This window comes from Oncorhynchus keta, chromosome 14, assembly GCF_023373465.1.
Source record: "Oncorhynchus keta strain PuntledgeMale-10-30-2019 chromosome 14, Oket_V2, whole genome shotgun sequence".
NCBI classification, from domain to species: Eukaryota; Metazoa; Chordata; class Actinopteri; order Salmoniformes; family Salmonidae; genus Oncorhynchus; species Oncorhynchus keta.
Window position 1 is genome coordinate 23,286,357 of NC_068434.1, and position 20,218 is coordinate 23,306,574.

Genomic DNA, 20,218 nt, shown 5'->3' on the forward strand with positions numbered 1-20,218 from the left:
TCACTTACGAAATGGGACCATGACAGTGGCTGGTAATGGCCTCCACCAGTGCAGGGGGTGCCACTTCTTTACAGAGGTAGTGGTGTGCATCTGTCGTCAAACGATAGTAGCCATCAATCAGCGATATAAAGGACAGAGCTTCAGAGAGGCAATTGAACTCCAGCTCCTGAGAAAGTGCAAAAAGGATGAGAATACAATTGTCAAAATATTTATCCAATCCAATAAAAACTAAATTTGATAGAATGAGGTTTCAATACTGTGGCTTTTTCAATGTGAATATTAAGAAAGGCTAGTGGAGGTGAGAGGCTGACGTCTTACCAGAGTCTTGCCGTCTTGTTTATTGATGGTAACCACTCGACTCTCCATCGAGCCCTCCTTATTGGCGTGTTTAATACTGATGTCAGTAACGTCTGGAAAATCACAGTAGGTCTGCAGGTCCTGCCCGGAAAAAGGTGGGAAAACAAGACGTCATTTGACTCAATCTAGAGGATATCATTCCTCTGAAACAAAGTAAAATGTGTTGATTGAATAACTTTTAGTGCCAAGAAGCAGAAAATTGCATGACGCAATTAGTTCTAAGCCAGAAATGAGCCAAGTACAGTATTTGCTTTTGCCCATCTTCACTGGAGAAAATTAAGTCCTTGAACATTTTAAATTGTTAAACACCACAGACTGATCTGATGCAGTCCATCGGCATTAGATGCCATTAGCAATGTAAGCCACTGTTGACCTACTGTAACAGCTCTTAAACCCAGTAATTACTCAATTATACATTAACACCTCTAACCGTGGATTAGGAAAGAATAAAACGGCCAGGCCAAAGCTACAAAATAACATGACATCACCACCCTAAATTCAACTTCACAGTAAAACCCTCCTGACAACAGCATGAAACCATTGTAGCTAGCTAAATCACTGGGATTACTGTATGAAATTATTTCATAGGCTATACTAAGGAACCAGGAGTTCAGTCATGTTTCCACTAAGTAAGAGATTCCACTCAAATCATAGTGTACTCATTTGCTGTATTGATCCTTCCGCTTTCAGGGAAATATAGTCAGTGATAAGTCTGATAATTATAACATTTCAGCAAATTCCCCTTAGACAAGTGAACATGAACAACCTGGACAACCCTGCTGTGAATACCTGCTCAGAGTCTTTGTGCCCGTCTCTGCACCACTGGATGCCATGATCAGCCGTCACGATGATGGTGACCTGCCCTACCGAGGATTCCCTGACCTGGAAGCGTTCTGTGTAGAATGCCTGCTCGAGAGACTCCATGTTGATGAGGTATTTGAGCTTCAGGTCGCGTGCCGTAGCCCGACACTGGCTAAACTGCTGGATGAACTTCTTGAAGCGGTAGCGGATCCTCTTCCTGGTCACGAAGTTGCAGTCCTGGATGTGAGCCCTCATTTCCTTGGGCAAGAAGGACTTGTAGCTGAGGTGACAGCGGGGAAGAATAGGATAAGTCAAGCCATATGGAATAGGTTAGTATAATAGGTACCTGTAGAATATCAAGATACACAATAGACCATAAATAATTTACATTGCCAATTCAAGTCATTCTGTTGGCCATACTACTTACAGTATTGTTTTAGGTATGGCCTTATGGCATTGTTGTAAATATGCAGCAGAGACATTTGTCTCTAGCTACAACTGACCCCCAGTACTACCAGGTTAAACCACTTAAGTGGTTGGACATGTATTTATCTTTCCTCTGCACCTTATGGAATTGTAGATATCCAGCGGAGACATTTGTCTTTCCTTGGCTGTCCTCATCATGTCCAATACAGCCATGCCAAGGCACTCCTCCTGAGTCTCATGTGTGTTGGCGATCTTCACCCAGCCATTCACAAAGTCACTCCTCCACTAAACACAGAGACAGAGGTGGGCTGGTTAATATATTGTAGTTGTAATGACTCTCCTGTGAGGATGCAAAGATCAGGTTGCAACGGCTCAACGACTACAGATCCCTCTCACCCGCAGAGGGGAAGAGGGATTGGTGTGGGGGTTTTATGACACCTCACGCCAATCGTAAATTATATGCAGCAGACAACTCCTTTTGGTCTCTAGTATTGGGATTGGAATGTTCCTGTGTCTCCAGAAGAGTTTTCCACTCAGAAACGCTAATGTCCAAAAGTGAACACTGGGACAATATTTCTAGCATCTGGATGTGGGGAATTATGAGACGGGAAATTAATGTCTATTTTGTGTTGTCATTAAATATGGTCTAAAAATATTGTAACTTGAGGAGTTTTCACATTGTGTATGTCAGGTTAAATCCTTTACGGCGTGTAGGAAATATCAAGGATGAAGATAATATTTTTGTTAAGATAGGAATGTGGTTTTAGTTTTCTAACAAGATCATAGCTTGGATGATACTTTGCCAAGTAATTAGCCACACCAGAGGGAGCTCAGAGAGCGTGTCAGCATGACGGAAACACCCCCTTTTTACCTGAGTGTATAAAGGGTGAGTTGAGAATGAACATATATCAGACTAGAAGGACTCAAGCTGCAGCTTAGGTCTACATTGGTCACAACCCTGAAAATCAACACGAGGTGAAGATGACAAAGTAGCCTCCCTAACAATCGATGTTACGGCTGAGTAGCTGTTCTAAGTATCTAAGAAAGTGAATTTAAGTAGGATCATCCTGTTATTCTCTTCGAATCATCGTCAACTACACTGCTCTCATCGAAACGGCTGATTAGCTGTCTTCAGAGGATCCACCCCCCCTTCCTGGGAAGTGAAAGTAAACACCACCCTGTAAGCCTGCTTCAGACTACGGGACAAGAACATTGTGACCTCTTGTGGACAATCAGAGCCTTACACTTGGGAGCTTGGGAGGATGCCCATCAGAGCGGGGCATGTTGAATCCCAACTAATCAATCCTGGATGGTCGCGTTGCAAAAAGCAAAGAAGACTAAAGAGCAGTGAGAGCCATGGCTGGCGGAGGAGCTGAAGAACTGGAAAAGCCTCCCGCTTCATTTAAGTCTCATGTATGGGAGCATTTTGGCTTCCCTGTCAAATATGATGACAGAAGAAGGGTGGTGGACAACACCATTACAGCGAGGAGCCATTGTGCTACAAGAAAGCCGTATGATCATGGAAATACATCGAGCATGGCCACACATTTAAAGCGTCATCACTCTGGTGTGTCAGTGATGGGAGGTAACAACTTCTCACCGTGGAATTTAAGCAGCCCTTTGCTGCAGAACCGGGCTAAAGCCATCACCAAATCTATTGGGATGTTTATCACTGCAGCATTAAACATTTACATTTAACATTTAAGTCATTTAGCAGACGCTCTTATCCAGAGCGACTTACAAATTGGTGCATACACCTTATGACATCCAGTGGAACAGCCACTTTACAATAGTGCATCTAAATCATTTAAACTCATAAAAAACAAGTAATCATAATCACTAGTTATAACTACTAATCCAGTTTAGCAGGCAATATTAACAAGGTGAAATTGTGTCATTTCTCTTGCGTTCATTGCACGCAGAGTCAGGGTATATGCAACAGTTTGGGCTGCCTGGCTCATTGCGAACTAATTTGCCAGAATTTTACGTATTTATGACATACATTGAAGGTTGTGCAATGTAACAAGAATATTTAGACTTAGGGATGCCACCCGTTAGATAAAATACTGAATGTTTCCGTATTTCATTGAAATAAACTTTTTTTTTTCTCGAAATTATAGTTTCCGGATTCAATCATATTAATGACCAAAGGCTCGTATTTCTGTGTTATAAGTAAGTCTATGATTTGATAGAGCAGTCTGACTGAGCAGCAGCTGGCCCGTAATCATTCATTCAAACAGCACCAAACAGCACTTTCGTGCATTTTACCAGCAGCTCTTCGCAAGCACAGCACTGTTTATGACTTCAAGCCTATCAGCCTAATGGCTGGTGTAACCGATGTGAAATGGCTAGCTAGTTAGCTGGGTGTGTGCAAATACTGTTTGAAACGTCACTTGCTTTTAGATTTGGAGTAGTTATTCCCCTTGCGCTGCAAGGGCTGCGGCTTTTGTGGAGCGATGGTTAACAATGCCTCGAGTGTGGCTGTTGTCGATGTGTTCCTGGTTCGAGCCCAGGTAGGGGCGAGGAGGGGGGCGGAAGCTATACTGTTACACTGGCAATACTATAGTGCCTATAAGAACATCCAATAGTCAAAGGTATATCAAATACAAATGGTATTGCACGTGATCAATTTAGCATCCCAAAGGGGAATCTCAGTGAACCAGATGGACCGCCTCCTTGGGAGGATCAGGAAGCACAATAGCCGTTCATGTGCTTAAGACCAACCAAGAAATGCTACAGCTACCGACCCACATCTCATACAAGATGTCACAACAAGATGGAACTCCAGTTATGACATGTTGGAGCACCATCTTGAGCAGCAGGCAGCTGTATACTCTGCACTGACAGACAAGACTCTAAACAAAATAAAGACATCGTCACCTTGTCTGATGATGACGTGAAAGTGGCAGAAGAGTTCCTCCAGGTGCTCAAACCCCTCAAAACGGATACAACCCTATTGAGCGCTGAAACTGCACCGTCTGTGTCCATGATCCTACCTCTGAAAACAAGGATTCTACAATCCATGGCCCCAAGTGAGGAAGAAAGCACCATCACTAGATATGTCACGGCTGTCATTAGAGAGGACCTGAACCCCAGATACCCCCCTAATGCACAGGACGACCTTCATAGATCTACTGCACTGGATCCAAGGTTAAAGTCCCTGTCTCACCTAGACCCTGCCCTATACCGGAGGACATACAGTGATCTCACCACTGAGATTTGTGGCCACTGAAGAGGTTAAAAAAAAAAAAATAATGAGTGAATTACTTAAATAATAAATATAGTGCAGTCTAATCTTAGTCTATGCTATTGCTATTAGAATCATCCACTTTTGATTTGGAATAATAATGGATTTTATTAAATGTTATTGCCACAATTCTAGTTCTATGAAATATGGAAATAAAGTTAGTTTAATAGATCAAGTCATTTTTTCTGCAGGGTCAAGCCACAGAGCCGACAGGAGCAGACTCAGAGGCATCTCCTCCACAAAATAAAATAATTTGGCCATGAAGGAGCTTTTCGGGGAGACCTTTGCGAGCAAGGACACAGGCAAGACATTTGCCAACACCATCAAAGAGGAGATGGCATCTTACAAGGCAGCAAGCGGCGTTCCACTGGCATGGTGGAAAAGCAATGAGTGTAAATACCCTCACATTGCCATGATGGCAAGATGCTACCTGGCTGTGCCTGGTACTTCAGTTCCTAGCGAGAGGGTGTTTTCCACGGCAGGGGACATGAAGACTGCAAAGAGGTCTACTCTCTCCCCAGACAATGTAGACATGCTCATATTTTTTAAAAATAATTTGAAGTTATAAGCTCAGGTCTGCTTTGCTTTCTTTCTTTACTTTTTTTTTAATGATGTAGACACAGGCCATTGTTTCATTCACTATTGTTCAAAAGAAGAAGGTATCATGCCTCATATTACACTTTAAAGAGGTTAAGTAATAAATGGAAAGCAAAGTTGTCTCCCCTTTTTCTTTGCTGATCCAAAGAATTCGTGACTCAAAACCGTGATCCGATTCGAACCGTGAGGTTTGTGACCCGTTGCACCACTAAGCACCAAAATTCACATTCTAAAATACAAAAAAACACATTGAAACTACACATTCAGACACACAATAAAATGCACAACAATACACAAAAAGCAAAACACAATCATAAAAACAGACACATTCTTCAGTAGAAAAGTTCCCCTAACAACCATCTGAAATGCCTTAGAGGCACCAATTCCTCCCATTTTAAAGTGTATTGTAGATCATTCCCCACATAAGGTGCAAGGATATTAAAGGCTGATTTACCTATTTCTCAATACACCAAAGGAGTGAACGGGTTTGATAACTTGTCATTTTAAATCTTAACAGTGATGTAAGGTAAGTCAGAAGTTTGTGGAGCAGGGCCATGTAAACAAAAAGAGCGTAATGATGTGATCTACATGATTTCAAAGAGGTCCAGCCAACCTTTTGGAAAAATAATACATATTGTAGTCATCCCTCTACAAAACAAAGCGACTGATAGGGAAGGCAACAAGTCGGTACGAGGCCAAAGACACACAAATGGTAGAGAAGAATAAACATAAAACATTTAAATAACCCTGTATAATCTTGTCAACAAGCATGAAGGTACAATTCAAGTGATAAATAATTGTATTGGTAAAAAATGCATTTCCTCTCTTGTAAAAGCATAAGTCTTTGTTAGGCTTGACAAGACAGGTTTTATTTCAAAGGTATGTAGAATTAGGAGGGATACCATCTTAGAGAGAGCACTTGTATCAACCACTGTATCTACTAACTACTTGTATGGTAATCTGTAAGAATGTTCAGTATCATGTGTTCAATAAGTGTCTACTTGACACAAGCTTAGCAACATATCTAAACCTAGAGATCATTCGTTCACCCACACCGAGTCTCACAAAGACACGGCGGTTGGAACCAAAAATCTCCAATTTGGACTCGTCAGACCAAAGGACAGATGTCCACCCGTATTATGTCCATTGCTCGTCTTTCTTGGCCCAAGCAAGTCTCTTCTTCTTATTGGTGTCGTTAAGTAGTGGTTTCTTTGCAGCAATTCAACAATGAAGGCCTGATTCACACAGTCTCCTCTGAATAGTTGATGTTGAGATGTGTATGTTACTTGAACTCTGTGAAGCATTTATTTGGGCTGCAATTTCTGAGGCTGGTAACTCTAATGAACGTACCCTCTGCAAAGGTAACTCTGGGTCTTCCATTCCTGTGGCGCTCCTCATGAGAGCCAGTTTCATCATAGCACTTGATGGTTTTTGCGACTGCACTTGAAGAAATGTTCAAAGAGCTTGAAATGTTCTGTATAGAATGACCTTCATGTCTTAAAGTAATAATGACTGTAATTTCTCTTTGCTTATTTGAGCTGATCTTGCCATTATGTGGACTTGGTTTTCCCAAATAGGGCTTTTTTCTGTATACCACCCCTACCTTGTCACAACACAAATGATTGGCTCAAATGCATTTAGAAGGAAAGCAATTCCACAAATGTACTTTTAAGAAGGCACACCTGTTAATTGAGGGGCTACACCAGAGATGAATGGTTATCTGTAGGGGGAAGGTATATGGTGGGTGGAATTAAGCTTGGAATATACTGAGTGTAGGGAAAGCGATCACGTGGCAGGCATTGATAAGGGGAGAGAGCCATGGATATGTGATGAAGGGGGTCAAGGTCAGGTCAGGTCACGTTAAGGGAGAAAGAACAGTTTATGGCTCGTGTCACTTAGTTTCCTGCCTAGCAATAAAGATACAATATTTGTTCAGATGTGCAGGAGGAGACTCAGCATAGGAGAAAGAGTTCAATATTAGTGCTTGTGTGAATATGTCTTAGTCGATTCAGCTGTTCGATCCTTTGGGAAGAATAAACTTGGTTTAAGATTTCATAGTGTCCGTCGAGTTCTTACTCTAATAATTAGAACCTAACAGTTGACGTTGTCGACAGGATTCCCAACGATTTTGAATCTAACCAAAGTGTCCAGATCAGTGGAATAGGATCGGCACAACAAAAAACGTAGAGGGTAAGTCCTAGGGGGTAAATCCCAAGTGGGTTAGTTCCTGTGACTAGTATAAAGTATAGAGTGAGTCCCGGAAGTTAAGCCTGAGCAGGTTTGAATCTTCAAAGGGTAAGATCTAGGAGGTAAATCCCGGGCGGCGTTGGTTCCCTCCATTAACCTATAACGGGGTTAGAGCCCAGCCACAGTGGCCGTGAAGCCGGAGGTGTGTGTGTGTGTGTGTATGAATGTTTGGACAATGTTAGTCTGTGGTAACAGTAGTAAGAAAGAGAGGAACTGGTTTAAGCCCTGTTGAGACAGATTAGGTGAATTGATAAACACGATAGTGTAAACCAGCACCAAAAGTGTACAAGTAGTGACCAAATTATTAATAGGCTAAACTGTTATTACTAAACCTAGAGATAACGCCGAATCAATAATAACTGAGATGGCTTCTAGAGGCCAGGATACTCCCGGGGAGGAGTAGAAAGTGAAACTGTTACCATAGCCTTAGAGGCACTAAAAAGAGCATATGATCAGCACCAAGTACCAAATAAATGGTGGGGAAAACAAGACAAATTGGACAAAGTTGGTACACATTTTCTGGTTGATGGAAAGTTTAAAACCAGCCAAGAGTGTATAGGTGCACTGAGATCAAAGAACGGTCCAAACCACAATACGCAGGCATCCTAACTACATCATTTTATCAGCAGTGGATAAAACTACAAAAAGAGAAAAATAGAGATCTGCGAAGTAAAATGGAACAGGCAGTAGACAAGAATGAGGCAGCAAATTAAAAAAAACTAGGAATATCCGAAGGGCATGCGCATAGATTAGATAAACAGGAATTGGCTAATGAGCTAGAAAAGAGTCAAAACATCAACCAAGAGTTAGAGAAAGACCTTGAGGATAGGCAAAACCAAATTAAACAACTCAGGATTACGCTTCAACAGTATCAGAATTTGTGTGGAGGAGTATATCCAATTGCAACTGCTCCACCGTTCGCCCCATGCTATAAGGTGAAACAGGTCACAACTGATGGGCCACCATTTTACCCATCTCTTAAAAGTGGAAAAAGAGCGATATGGGTTGCGAGAGGCAGGGTGCAAGCACAGTACGAGTCCGGACATAGTTGTACCGGACTGGGTAGTTGATCAGCATGATCCAGGTAATCAGAGAGGTGCAACCAGTACGAACACACGCGACACCTGTTACGTATTACACGGGACAAATAGAGGTAACATATTTGAGGTAACATATTTGGGGGTGTTGATTTCTAAAGGCACTAAACACATTACACAGGATCAGGTAGAAACAATGCGTTCTTTGGCACGGCCAAACACTCCTCGCATACTCAGGAAAACGTTTTCAATTTTGTGAGACATTTTATTCTGTAATTCTCTGAAATTGCTGAGCCACTTAGACATGACGAAAGGGGGATGGGTCCCCATGAAAGGATAAAGTGGAGTCAAGAGTGCGAGGAAGTGTTTGTCGAGCTAAAGAAGTAAATTGTGTCAAGCGCCAGCATTGGGATTGCCAAACCTAAAATTACCTTAGGTTTGGCAATCCCAATGAACAGGAAGGACATCATGGGGGTAGAGAAAGACCAGTGATGTACTGGAGTAAAATCGGCAGACTTGGTGGCAAGAGGAATGCCATCGTGCCTTAGGGCGGTACCGGCGACAGAAATGGTGTTGCATAACATGGCTCTCTGATTACAATGGTTCAAAAAGTGGATATGTATGTTCCACACACAGTAGCAACCATAGTTAACAGCACAAAAACACAACATGTTACTGGTGCAAGATGAACAAAATGGGAGTTAATGTTAAATTGGGAGAATCTACAATTCCATAAGATTGATGCTTGACCCCTACATCGTTAATGCTGTTGTCTGGGGAGGGTGAATTGCATACATGTAACCCAGATCAAATTCATCCAAAGCCTAGGCCTGATTTGCAAGAGACAGCATTTGAATTGGGACAAGTATTGTGTTCAGATGGCTCTAGTTACATGACCATAGAAGGGAAGAGAGTAACGGGGTACGCTGTGTGTGATGACAGGGGAATAGTGAAGGCTGGCCCACTGCCAGCCTCAGTGCCAGCCTCTGTGTCAGCCCAAGGGGCGGAGTTACATGCATTGTCCGAGGCTTATAGGCTGTCGGAAGGGGACTTTATAGGGCCACTCCCTCGAAGCAGGGGGAAGACCCATGCATTGCTGGTGGTGGAGAGATTTTCCAAATGGACAGAAGTATTTGCAACTTATTTCGGAAATTAGATTCCGATCAAGGAAAGCATTTCACTTCTAAAGTGCTACAGGCGGTATTTAAGGCTTTGGGAATCTCCCATGCTTTTCATTGTCGCATAGGCCGCAAGCGGCGGGGATTATGGAGCGTAAGAAGCATTCTAATAAAGAGAAATTGGCCAAGACTTTAGGCCCCGAAGGAAAAACACTGGGTTGCGAATTTACCCATGGTACTGATGTGAATGAGGGCATCAACTAACGCCACTTCCGGCCACATGAAGTAGTGACTGCCAGACCGATGAGGGTACCGGGGGCTGTTATTCACATTTCACAAATTAGTGATTTGGCAATAATGGGAAAAACTATGTTGTCCTATTGTCAGAAAATGACCCATGCGTTGCAGTGTGTATATTCCCAGGTAAAAGGAGCACGCGAGGAGCAGGCGCCAGGAGATAACCGAGAACACGGGCTGACTCCTGGAGATCCGAGTGTACATCAAGATCCACCAGGCGGGGGTGTGAGCCAGCGTTGGTCAGGACCACACACACACAGTACTCCTCACAGCACCCGCAGCGTTAAAGACCACAGCCTCTCCTCGGTGGGTTCACACTTCTCACGTGAAACGATTTGCCTAGGCATAATGGGTGAGCTAGAAGTCGCCATGATAGCGGAAGCGGAGCTAAAGAGAGAGAGGAAGAGTAGATTCCACTGTAGACAAGCGGTTGGGTCTGGGAGTTACTTTAACCGCCATAGTTTTGGTGTCGGTTGCTTTAATGGTTACTGAATCATGTAAAGAAGATATATTGACTATTAGCATAGAATGGGTTGCTAAATATGAAGACACAAGAATGGATTAGGGTAGAGTCGGTACTAAAGCTACACATACTTGACAGATCACTAATCACAAAGGTATGGTGATATGGGAGGAGCCACTTGATAACAGAACTAGCACATTGGACGTAGGTGTTGCTGAACAAGGTGCGGTTTTATGACTGACAGGAGTGTGGAAGGAACGTAATAACACTGAGTCTGAAGACTGAAACAAGATCTTCTCTTTTGCCACAGATGGATTTCATGCTCAGTCGATAACTTTCAGATTAATGCTACCAGAACTCCAAACATTTCAGGAGGTTGATAGCGTGGACACAATCATTGCTGACGATGGAGCAGCAAAGGATAGTGTGGGGGAAGTGCTATCTTGTAAAAGGAGGTTTAATTCACCAGTATTGCCCTTAGTACAGCAACTAGGGGAGTGAAGTGGTCAGGGAAAGTTTTAGACACCAGTAGACCACAAACCTGGGGAAAGTCCTACGGAGTGTTAGTTGCAGATTCTGGCAGGGAGGACGTGCATTCTATGGAGTCCCACAAACCAAGGCATTAAAGTTACAGGGAAGTGGGAGAGCAGAATTTAATACGACTGGGGCGGAAGTTTGTGCGCTGTCTTAGGCATCTCTCAGTACGGACATTGCAATTTATTGCCCTGGCCACATCTGCAGTCCTCATGCCTCCTTGCAACATGCCTAAGGCACGTTCACGAAGATGAGCAGGGACCCCAGGCATCTTTCTTTTGATGTTTTTCAGAGTCAGTATATACAGTGGGGCAAAAAAGTATTTAGTCAGCCACCAAGTGTGCAAGTTCTCCCACTTAAAAAGATGGGAGGCCTGTAATTTTCATCATAGGTTCACTTCAACTATGACAGACAAAATGAGAAGAAAATAAATCCAGAAAATAACATTGTAGGATTTTTTAATGAATTTATTTGCACATTATGGTGGAAAATAAGTATTTGGTCAATAACAAAAGTTTATCAATACTTAAATACCCTTTGTTGGCAATGACAGAGGTCAAACGTTTTCTGTAAGTCTTCACAAGGTTTTCACACACTGTTGCTGGTATGTTGGCCCATTCCTCCATGCAGATCTCCTCTAGAGCAGTGATGTTTTGGGGCTGTTGCTGGAAAACACGGACTTTCAACTCCCTCCAAAGTTGTTCTATGGGGGTGAGATCTGGAGACTGGCTAGGCCACTCCAGTACCTTGAAATGCTTCTTACGAAGCCACTCGTAAGACCATTCGTTGCCCGGGCGGTGTGTTTGGGATCATTGCCATGCTGAATGACCCAGCCACGTTTCATCTCCAATGCCCTTGCTGATGGAAGGAGGTTTTCACTCAAAATCTCACGATACATGGCCCCATTCATTCTTTCCTTTACACGGATCAGTCGTCCTGGTCCCTTTGCAGAAAAACAGCTGCAAAGCATGATATTTCCACCCCCATGCTTCACAGTAGGTATGGTGTTCTTTGGATGCAACTCAGTATTCTTTGTCCTCCAAACACGACGAGTTGAGTTTTTACCAAAAAGTTCTGTTTTGGTTTCATCTGACCATATGACATTCTCCCAATCTTCTTCTGGATCATCCAAATGCTCTCTAGCAAACTTCAGACGGGCCTGGACATGTACTGGCTTAAGCAGGGGGACACGTCTGGCACTGCAGGATTTGAGTCCCTGGCGGCGTAGTGTGTTACTGATGGTAGGCTTTGTTACTTTGGTCCCAGCTCTCTGCAGGTCATTCAATAGGTCCCCCCATGTGGTTCTGGGATTTTTGCTCAAAATGTAATCATTTTGACCCCACGGGGTGAGATCTTGCATGGAGCCCCAGAATGAGGGAGATTATCAGTGGTCTTGTATGTCTTCCATTTCCTAATAATTGCTCCCACAGTTGATTTCTTCAAACCAAGCTGCTTACCTATTGCAGATTCAGTCATCCCAGCCTGGTGCAGGTCTACAATTTTGTTTCTGGTGTCCTTTGACAGCTCTTTGTTCTTGGCCATAGTGGAGTTTGGAGTGTGACTGAGGTTGTGGACAGGTGTCTTTTATACTGATAACAAGTTCAAACAGGTGCCATTAATACAGGTAATGAGTGGAAGACAGAGGAGCCTCTTAAAGAAGAAGTTACATGTCTGTGAGAGACAGAAATCTTGCTTGCTTGTAGGTGACAAAATACTTATTTTCCACCATAATTTGCAAATAAATTCATAAAAATTCCTACAATGTGATTTTCTGGATTTTTTTCCCTCATTTTGTCTGTCATAGTTGAAGTGTACCTATGAAAAGTATAGGCCTCTCTCATATTTTTAAGTGGAGAACTTGCACAATTGGTGGCTGACTAAATACTTTTTTGCCCCACTGTATTAGCAACTGGGACTGAGGAGCAGGCCGTTTACTCTGGGCACCTTTCATCCAAGCTACTCAATACTGCTCCTGCAGCCATAAGAAGTTAAACCCTTTACAATGAAGATCTGTGAAGTTATTTGGATTTTTACTAATTATCTTTGAAAGACAGGGTCCTGAAAAAGGGACATTTTCTTTTATGCTGAGTTTATTTTGTATGGGGTAAAAGGGATCTTGAAGAAGGCTATCACTCCATTTTGCACTTAATTGGAGCCAATTTCATCTTACAATAGGACAATGACCCAAAGCACAGCTCCAAACTATGCAAGAACAATTTAGGGAAGAAGCAGTCAGCTGGTATTCTGTCTATAATGGAGTGGCTAGCACAGTCACTGGATCTCAAACCTATTGAGCTGTTGTGGGAGCAGCTTGATCGTATGGTACGAAGTGCTCATCAAGCCAATCCAATTTGTGGGAGGTGCTTCAGGAAGCATGGAGTGAAATCTCTTCAGATTACCTCAACAAATTGACAACTAGAATGCCAAAGGTCTGCAAGGCTGTAATTGCTGCAAATGGTTGATTATGTTTGAAGGACACAATTATTATTTAAATTAAAATTCATTATTTATAACCTTATAAACATCTTGACTATATTTCCTATTCATTTTGAAACTCATTTCATGTATGTTTTCATGGAAAACAAGGACATTTCTAAGTAACCCCAAACTTTTGAATGGTAGTGTATCTCATAACCATTGCATAATAAATTCCTCACCTTTTCTGTCCACGATGAGTTAATATTCCCGAAGTAGCCATACAACAAATGACCATGCACACCTCATTTAATTGAGCCTATTAGATAGGCCATTATAATTTCAAGTTTTTTGCTCTATGCATCTGACAGGGAGCATGGCTTAGAACATCCAGTATCAATTAACAGTTGATATTTTGTAGTGTGTAGGCTGCCACTGTAAGTAAGCCTACTGTAATTTACAATGTTTCAGAATTGGCTAGCAGTTCAGCATATTAAGGTTTGGGAAAAAGTGAATGCAAAACATTATTGAAATCAAACTATCTGTTTACAGGTCCACAAGGATTTGCAATTGTTTTTGCCTTTCATATACAGCAAATGTCACTGCAGAAAAAAACATTCTGCCAACACCTCTAAACGACATCTCATCCAGTTCACCATTACTAGGCTACTTCCTTTACCGTCTTGCCCTAATTCCAATACTTCCAAAGTATACAGCAAATAAGGGAGTTATTGTCACCATAAAAGTTGAATGATGGGCGTTTTTCAGGCGGCGTTATAATGCTACTTCATGTGCGTAGTTTTATGACAGGTCTAATTTATAGCGGCAAACATGCATATGTATGGTGTGCGCCAAACGTATGAATCTCAATATTTCTGTGCATGTGCAGTCATTTCAGAAAAGCTGCATGCAGATATTTAGTGTTAAATTTACCCAACGGTTATAAATGAGGCCCCAGAGCACCGTGTCACTGAAGCAGATCTCCAGGGTATTTTTATTTTTATTTATTTTACCTTTATTTAAGGCAAGTCATTTAAGAACTAATTCTTATTTTCAATGACGGCCTAGGAACAGTGGGTTAACTGCCTGTTCAGAGGGCAGAACGACAGATTTGTACCTTGTCAGCTCGGGGATTTGAACTTGCAACCTTTCGGTTACTAGTCCAAAACTCTAACCACTAGGCTATGCTGCCGCCCCAGTCATAAATCCATATAATCCTTAAGAGTTCAGCCCCAGTCATATCGCAGTCTCAAGATACCTGGGTTCACCTCTCCTCTTTTCCATCGAGGCACATGGGAAGTTGCATTGGAGAATCTCCAATCTAATTTGACCCCAGACCTAAAAATTAGCTTGGAAAATGTAAGGTGTTAGTCGGTTTATCTCAATGTTATATCCTCTTAAAAATAAACTTTCTATTAAATTGTGGCTTAATAGATAATTCATGTTTTACAGAATGGGTGGACAGTATGGGCACCTCTAAATGTATTCACTGACTGGACAAATTATATCAAAGGCCTAAAGAAAAGAACAAACCGATCAGGCTACATGAAGAGGTGGTAAATAAATTAAAAATAGCTTTGTGTATGTGTGATCATTTTGAAATGGTCTCTAATAAGAAAAGACACAAATCTATAGATTACAGTAAATCTGTGTCCTCAGCGATTAAAATAGTCTCCCTCTCTACTTCCGTGATAAAGACATGTTCCAATCAGCACTAAACCATACACTGTAGACGTCACTCAACAGTAAACATCCCAAACAAAAATATTGATGGCCAAACAGGCATCGCCCATCAGCAATGTCAGGCGGGTGTAGAAATTCTTCATTTTATCATGCAACTTCCCTAATAGGGGGCCCTTATCAAACGCAGTTGGAACATGCTCACATTCCACGGCTGATGTCTCGATATATACAGCGCATTTGGAAAGTATTCAGACCCCTTGACTTTTTCCACATTCTGTTACGGTACAGCCCTATTCTAAAATGGATTGAACTGTTTTTTTCCCCCCTCAATCTTCACACAATACCCTATAATGACAAAGAAATCACAGGTTGCACTTTTTTGTGTGCAAAAAAAACAGAAATATTACATTTACATATGTATTCAGACAGTTCACTCAGTATTTTGTTTTAGCACCTTTGGTAGCAATTACAGCCTCGAGTCATCTTGGGTGTAACGCTACAAGCTTGGCACACATGTATTTGGGGAGTTACTCCCATTCCTCTCAGGTTGGATGAGGAGCGTCACTGCACAGCTATTTTTAGGTCTCTCCAGAGATGTTTGACCCGGTCCAAGTCCGAGCTCTGGCTGGGCTACTCAAAGACATTCAGAGACTTGTCCCGAAGCCACTCCTGCGTTGTCTTGGCTATGGGCTTAGTGCCATTGTCCTGTTGGAAGAAGAACCTGGAGCAGGTTTTCATCAAGGATCTCTCTGTACTTTGTTCCATTCATCTTTCCCTTGATCCTGACTTGTCTCCCAGTCCCTGCCACTGAAAAACATCCTTACAGCATGATGCTGCCACCACCATGCTTCACTATAGGGATGGTGCCAGGTTTCCTCCAGATCTGATGCTTGGCATTCAGGTCAGAGTTCAATATTGGTTTCATCAGACCAGAGAATCTTCTTTCTCATGGTCTGAGCATCCTTTAGATGTATTTTGGCAAACTCCAAGCTGGCTGGCATGTGCCTTTTACTGAGGAGTAGCTTGAGTCTGGCCATTCTACCGTAAAGGCCTGATTGGTGGAGTGCTGCAGAGATAGAGGAACCTTCCAGAAGGACAACCATCTCCACAGAGGAACTCTGACAGATTGACCATTGGATTCTTGTTCACCTCCCTGACAAAGGCCCTTCTCCACCCAAAATATTTGTTTGGCCAGTGGCCAGCTCTAGGAAGAGTCTTGTTGGTTTCAAACATCTTCCATTTAAGAATGATGGAGGCCACTGTGTTCTTGGAGACCTTCAATGCTGCAGACATTTTTTGGTACCCTTCCCCAGATCTGTTCCTCAACACAATCCTGTCTCAGAGCTCTATGGATAATTCCTTCGACCTCATGGCTCGGTTTTTCCTGACATGCACTGTCAACTGTGGGACCTTACATAGACAGGTGTGTGCCTTTCCAAATCATGTCCAATCAGTTGAATTTACTACAGATGAACTCCAATCAAGTTGTAGAAACATCTCAAGGATAATCAATGGAAACAGGATGCACCTGAGCTCAATTTCAAGTCTCTTATCAAAGCGTCTGAATAATTATGTAATACATTTTAGAATAAGGCTGTTCAATTATTTTATATTTAATCTTTATTTAACCAGGTAGGCCAATTGAGAACAACTCCTCATTTACAACTGTGATCTGGCCAAGATAAAGCAAAGCGACACAAACAATACAGAGTTACACATGGAATAAACAAACGTAGTCAGTAACACAATAGAAAAGTATATATACAGTGTGTGAAAATTAAGTAAGACTAGAGAGGTAAAGCAATAAATAGACCATAGTGGTGAAACAATTACAACTCAGCAATTAAACACCGGAGTGATAGATGAGCAGAAGACGAATGTGCAAGTAGAGTGCAAAGGAGCAAAAAATTGTGCAAAGGAGCAAAAAATAAACAGCAATATGGAGATGGGGTAGTTGGGTGGGCTATTTACAGGTGGGTTTTGTACAGGTGCAATGATCGGTAAGCTGCTCTGACAGCTGATGCTTAAAGTTAGTGAGGGAGATGTGAGTCTCCAGCTTCAGTGATTTTTGCAATTCGTTCCAGCCATTGACAGCAGAGAACTGGAAGGAAAGGTGGCCAAAGGAGGAGTTGGCTTTGGGGGTGATCAGTGAAATATACCTGCTGGAGCTGAGATAAGGAGGGGATTTACCTAGCAAAGACTTATAGATGACCTGGAGCCAGTGGGTTTGGCAGCGAATATGAAGCGAGGGCCAGCCAACGAGAGCATACAGGTCGCAGTGGATCGGTGATGCTTAATGTTAGTCTGGAAGGAGAGTTTACAGTCTAACCAGACACCTAGGTATTTGTAGTTGTCCACATATTCTTAGTCAGAACCATCCAGAGTAGCGATGCTAGACGGGCGGGCAGGTGCATGCAGCTCGTCTGGAGGTTAGTTAACACAATGTCCAAAGAAGGGCCAGAAGTATACAGAATGGTGCCGTCTGCGTAGAGGTGGATCAGAGAATCACCAGCAGCAAGAGCGACATCATTGATGTATACAGAGAAAATAGTCGGCCCAAGAATTGAACCCTGTGGCACCCCCATAGAAACTGCCAGAGGTCCGGACAACAGGCCCTCCGATTTGACACACTGAACTCTGTCACAGAAGTAGTTGGTGAACCAGGTGAGGCAGTCATTTGAGAAACCAAGGCTGTTGAGTCTGACGATAAGAATACGGTGACTTAACGGAGTCGAAAGCCTTGGCCGGGTCGATGAATACGGCTGAACAGTATTGTCTTTTATCGATGGTGGTTATGATATCGTTTAGGACCTTGAGCGTGGCTGAGGTGCACCCATGACCACCTCGGAAACCAGATTGCATAGCGGAGAAGGTATGGTGGGATTCAAAATGGTCGGTGATCTGTTTGTTAACTTGGCTTTCGGAGACTTTTGAAAGGCAGGGTAGGATAGATCTGTAACAGTTTGGGTCTAGGATGTCTCCCCCTTTGAAGAGGGGGATGACCGCGGCAGCTTTCCAATCTTTAGGGATCTCAGACGATACGAAAGAGAGGTTGAACAGGCTAGTAATAGGAGTTGCAACAACCGGAGCGGCAGGGTAGCCTAGTGGTTAGAGCATTGGACTAGTAACCGAAAGGTTGCAAGTTCAAATCCCCGAGCTGACAAGGTACAGAATCTGTCGTTCTGCCCCTGAACAGGCAGTTAACCCACTGTTCCTAGGCCGTCATTGAAAATAAGAATTTGTTCTTAACTGACTTGCCTAGTAAAATAAAGGTAAAAAATAAATAAAAATAAAAAAACAATTTGCGGGGGATAATTCTAGAAAGAGGGTCCAGAATGTCAAGCTCAGCTAATGTGTAGGGGTCCAGATTTTGCAGCTCTTTCAGAACATCACCTATCTGGATTTGGGTGATGGAGAAATGGGGAGGCTTGGGCAAGTTGCTGTGGGGGGGTCCAGAGCAGTTGACCAGGGTAGGGGTGGCCAGGTGGAAAGTACGGCCAGCTATATAAAAATGCTTATTGAAATTCTCTATTATCGTAGATTTATCGGTGGCGACAGTGTTTCCTAGCCTCAGTGCAGTGGGAGGAGGTGCTCTTATTCTCCATGGAATTTACAGTTTCTCAGACTTGTTGGAGTTTATGCTACAGGAAAAGGCTAGGCTTTGCTTTCCTAACTGCCTGTGTATATTGGTTCCTAACTTCCCTGAAAAGTTGTACATCGCGGGGGCTATTCGATGCTAATGCAGTACACCACAGGATGTTTTTGTGCTGGTCAAGGGCAGTCAGGTCTGGAGTGAACCAAAGGCTATATCTGTTCTTAGTCCTACATTTTTTGAATGGGGCATGCTTATTTAAGATGGTGAGGAAAGCACTTTTAAAGAATAACCAGGCATCCTCTACTGACAGAATGAGGTCAATATCCTCCCAGGATACCCGGGCCAAGTCGTTTCGAAAGGCCTGCTCACTGAAGTGTTTTAGGGAGCGTTTGACAGTGATGAGGGGTGGTCGTTTGACAGCGGACCCATTACGAACACAGGCAATGAGGCAGTGATCGCTGGTTGAAGACAGCAGAGGTGTATTTAGAGGGCAGGTTGGTCAGGATGATATCTATGAGGGTGCCCGTATTTACGGATTTAGGGTTGTACCTGGTAGGTTCCATGATCATTTGTGTGAGATTGAGGGCATCTAGCTTAGATTGTAGCACGGCCGGGGTGTTAAGCATATCCCAGTTTAGGTCACCTAACAGTACAAACTCTGAAGATAAATAGGGCGTAACAAAATGTTGTGACGTAACAAAATGTAGAAAAAGTGAAGTGGTCTGAAAACTTTCCGAAAGCACGATACATACAGACAGTACAACAGTCTGACAGCAATACTGATACTTCCTCAAGGATATAGCTAGTCTATGTTCTTATCTCAGATACCGCTTGGCTACAGTAAATGTCAGCCAATCAACCACCATTGTTTTTCCACAGCATTATTGAAGGAATAAGGCCACATGTGCACCAATGGACAAACGTGTGCTTTAGTGATCAAATCTTAACAAACATCATCACAGTGAAGAGTGAGACAATTTGCTAGATTGCTTGGTTCCTTATGTTACAGACTGACTCTTACCTGGGCAAAGAGGTATGCCATGACAAAGTCATCGAGGACAGGACTCTCAGAGCCCTTGGTGACTCCATACCGATATGCCCTCGTAGCTCCACTGCTGTACCAGCCAGGGAAATAGTACCTGAGAGACAGAGAGTGAGAGAGACAGACAGAGAGAGAAATGAATCATGTATAATTAGAGCGCGTGAGATCTACCGAACAAAAATGCAGAAACCATGAGCACAGAAAACACTACACATACCTTATTCTGAAGACCATGTCTTCATTGGCATATTCATCTAGCTGGAAGACATGGTTCGGGGAGAACCACATGCCGTCTCTCTCTCTGAAGAGCCCAAACAGGCTGCAGTACAGAGGCGACACACCTAAAGAAGAGTGGAGAC

General features: G+C 42.8%; 1 protein-coding gene across 1 annotated transcript in view; it reads right to left on the reverse strand.

The window, feature by feature from the left end:
- jak2b (Janus kinase 2b) overlaps positions 1-20,218 on the reverse strand; it is a 47,266-nt gene that overhangs the window by 15,510 nt on the left and 11,538 nt on the right. The window contains exons 3-8 of the mRNA XM_052461353.1: positions 20,077-20,200; positions 19,839-19,956; positions 1,724-1,869; positions 1,147-1,438; positions 319-438; positions 9-166 (exon numbers count right to left, since the gene is read on the reverse strand). Of these exons, the coding sequence (XP_052317313.1) occupies positions 9-166; positions 319-438; positions 1,147-1,438; positions 1,724-1,869; positions 19,839-19,956; positions 20,077-20,200 (958 nt within the window). The remainder of the gene's footprint in view (positions 1-8; positions 167-318; positions 439-1,146; positions 1,439-1,723; positions 1,870-19,838; positions 19,957-20,076; positions 20,201-20,218) is intronic.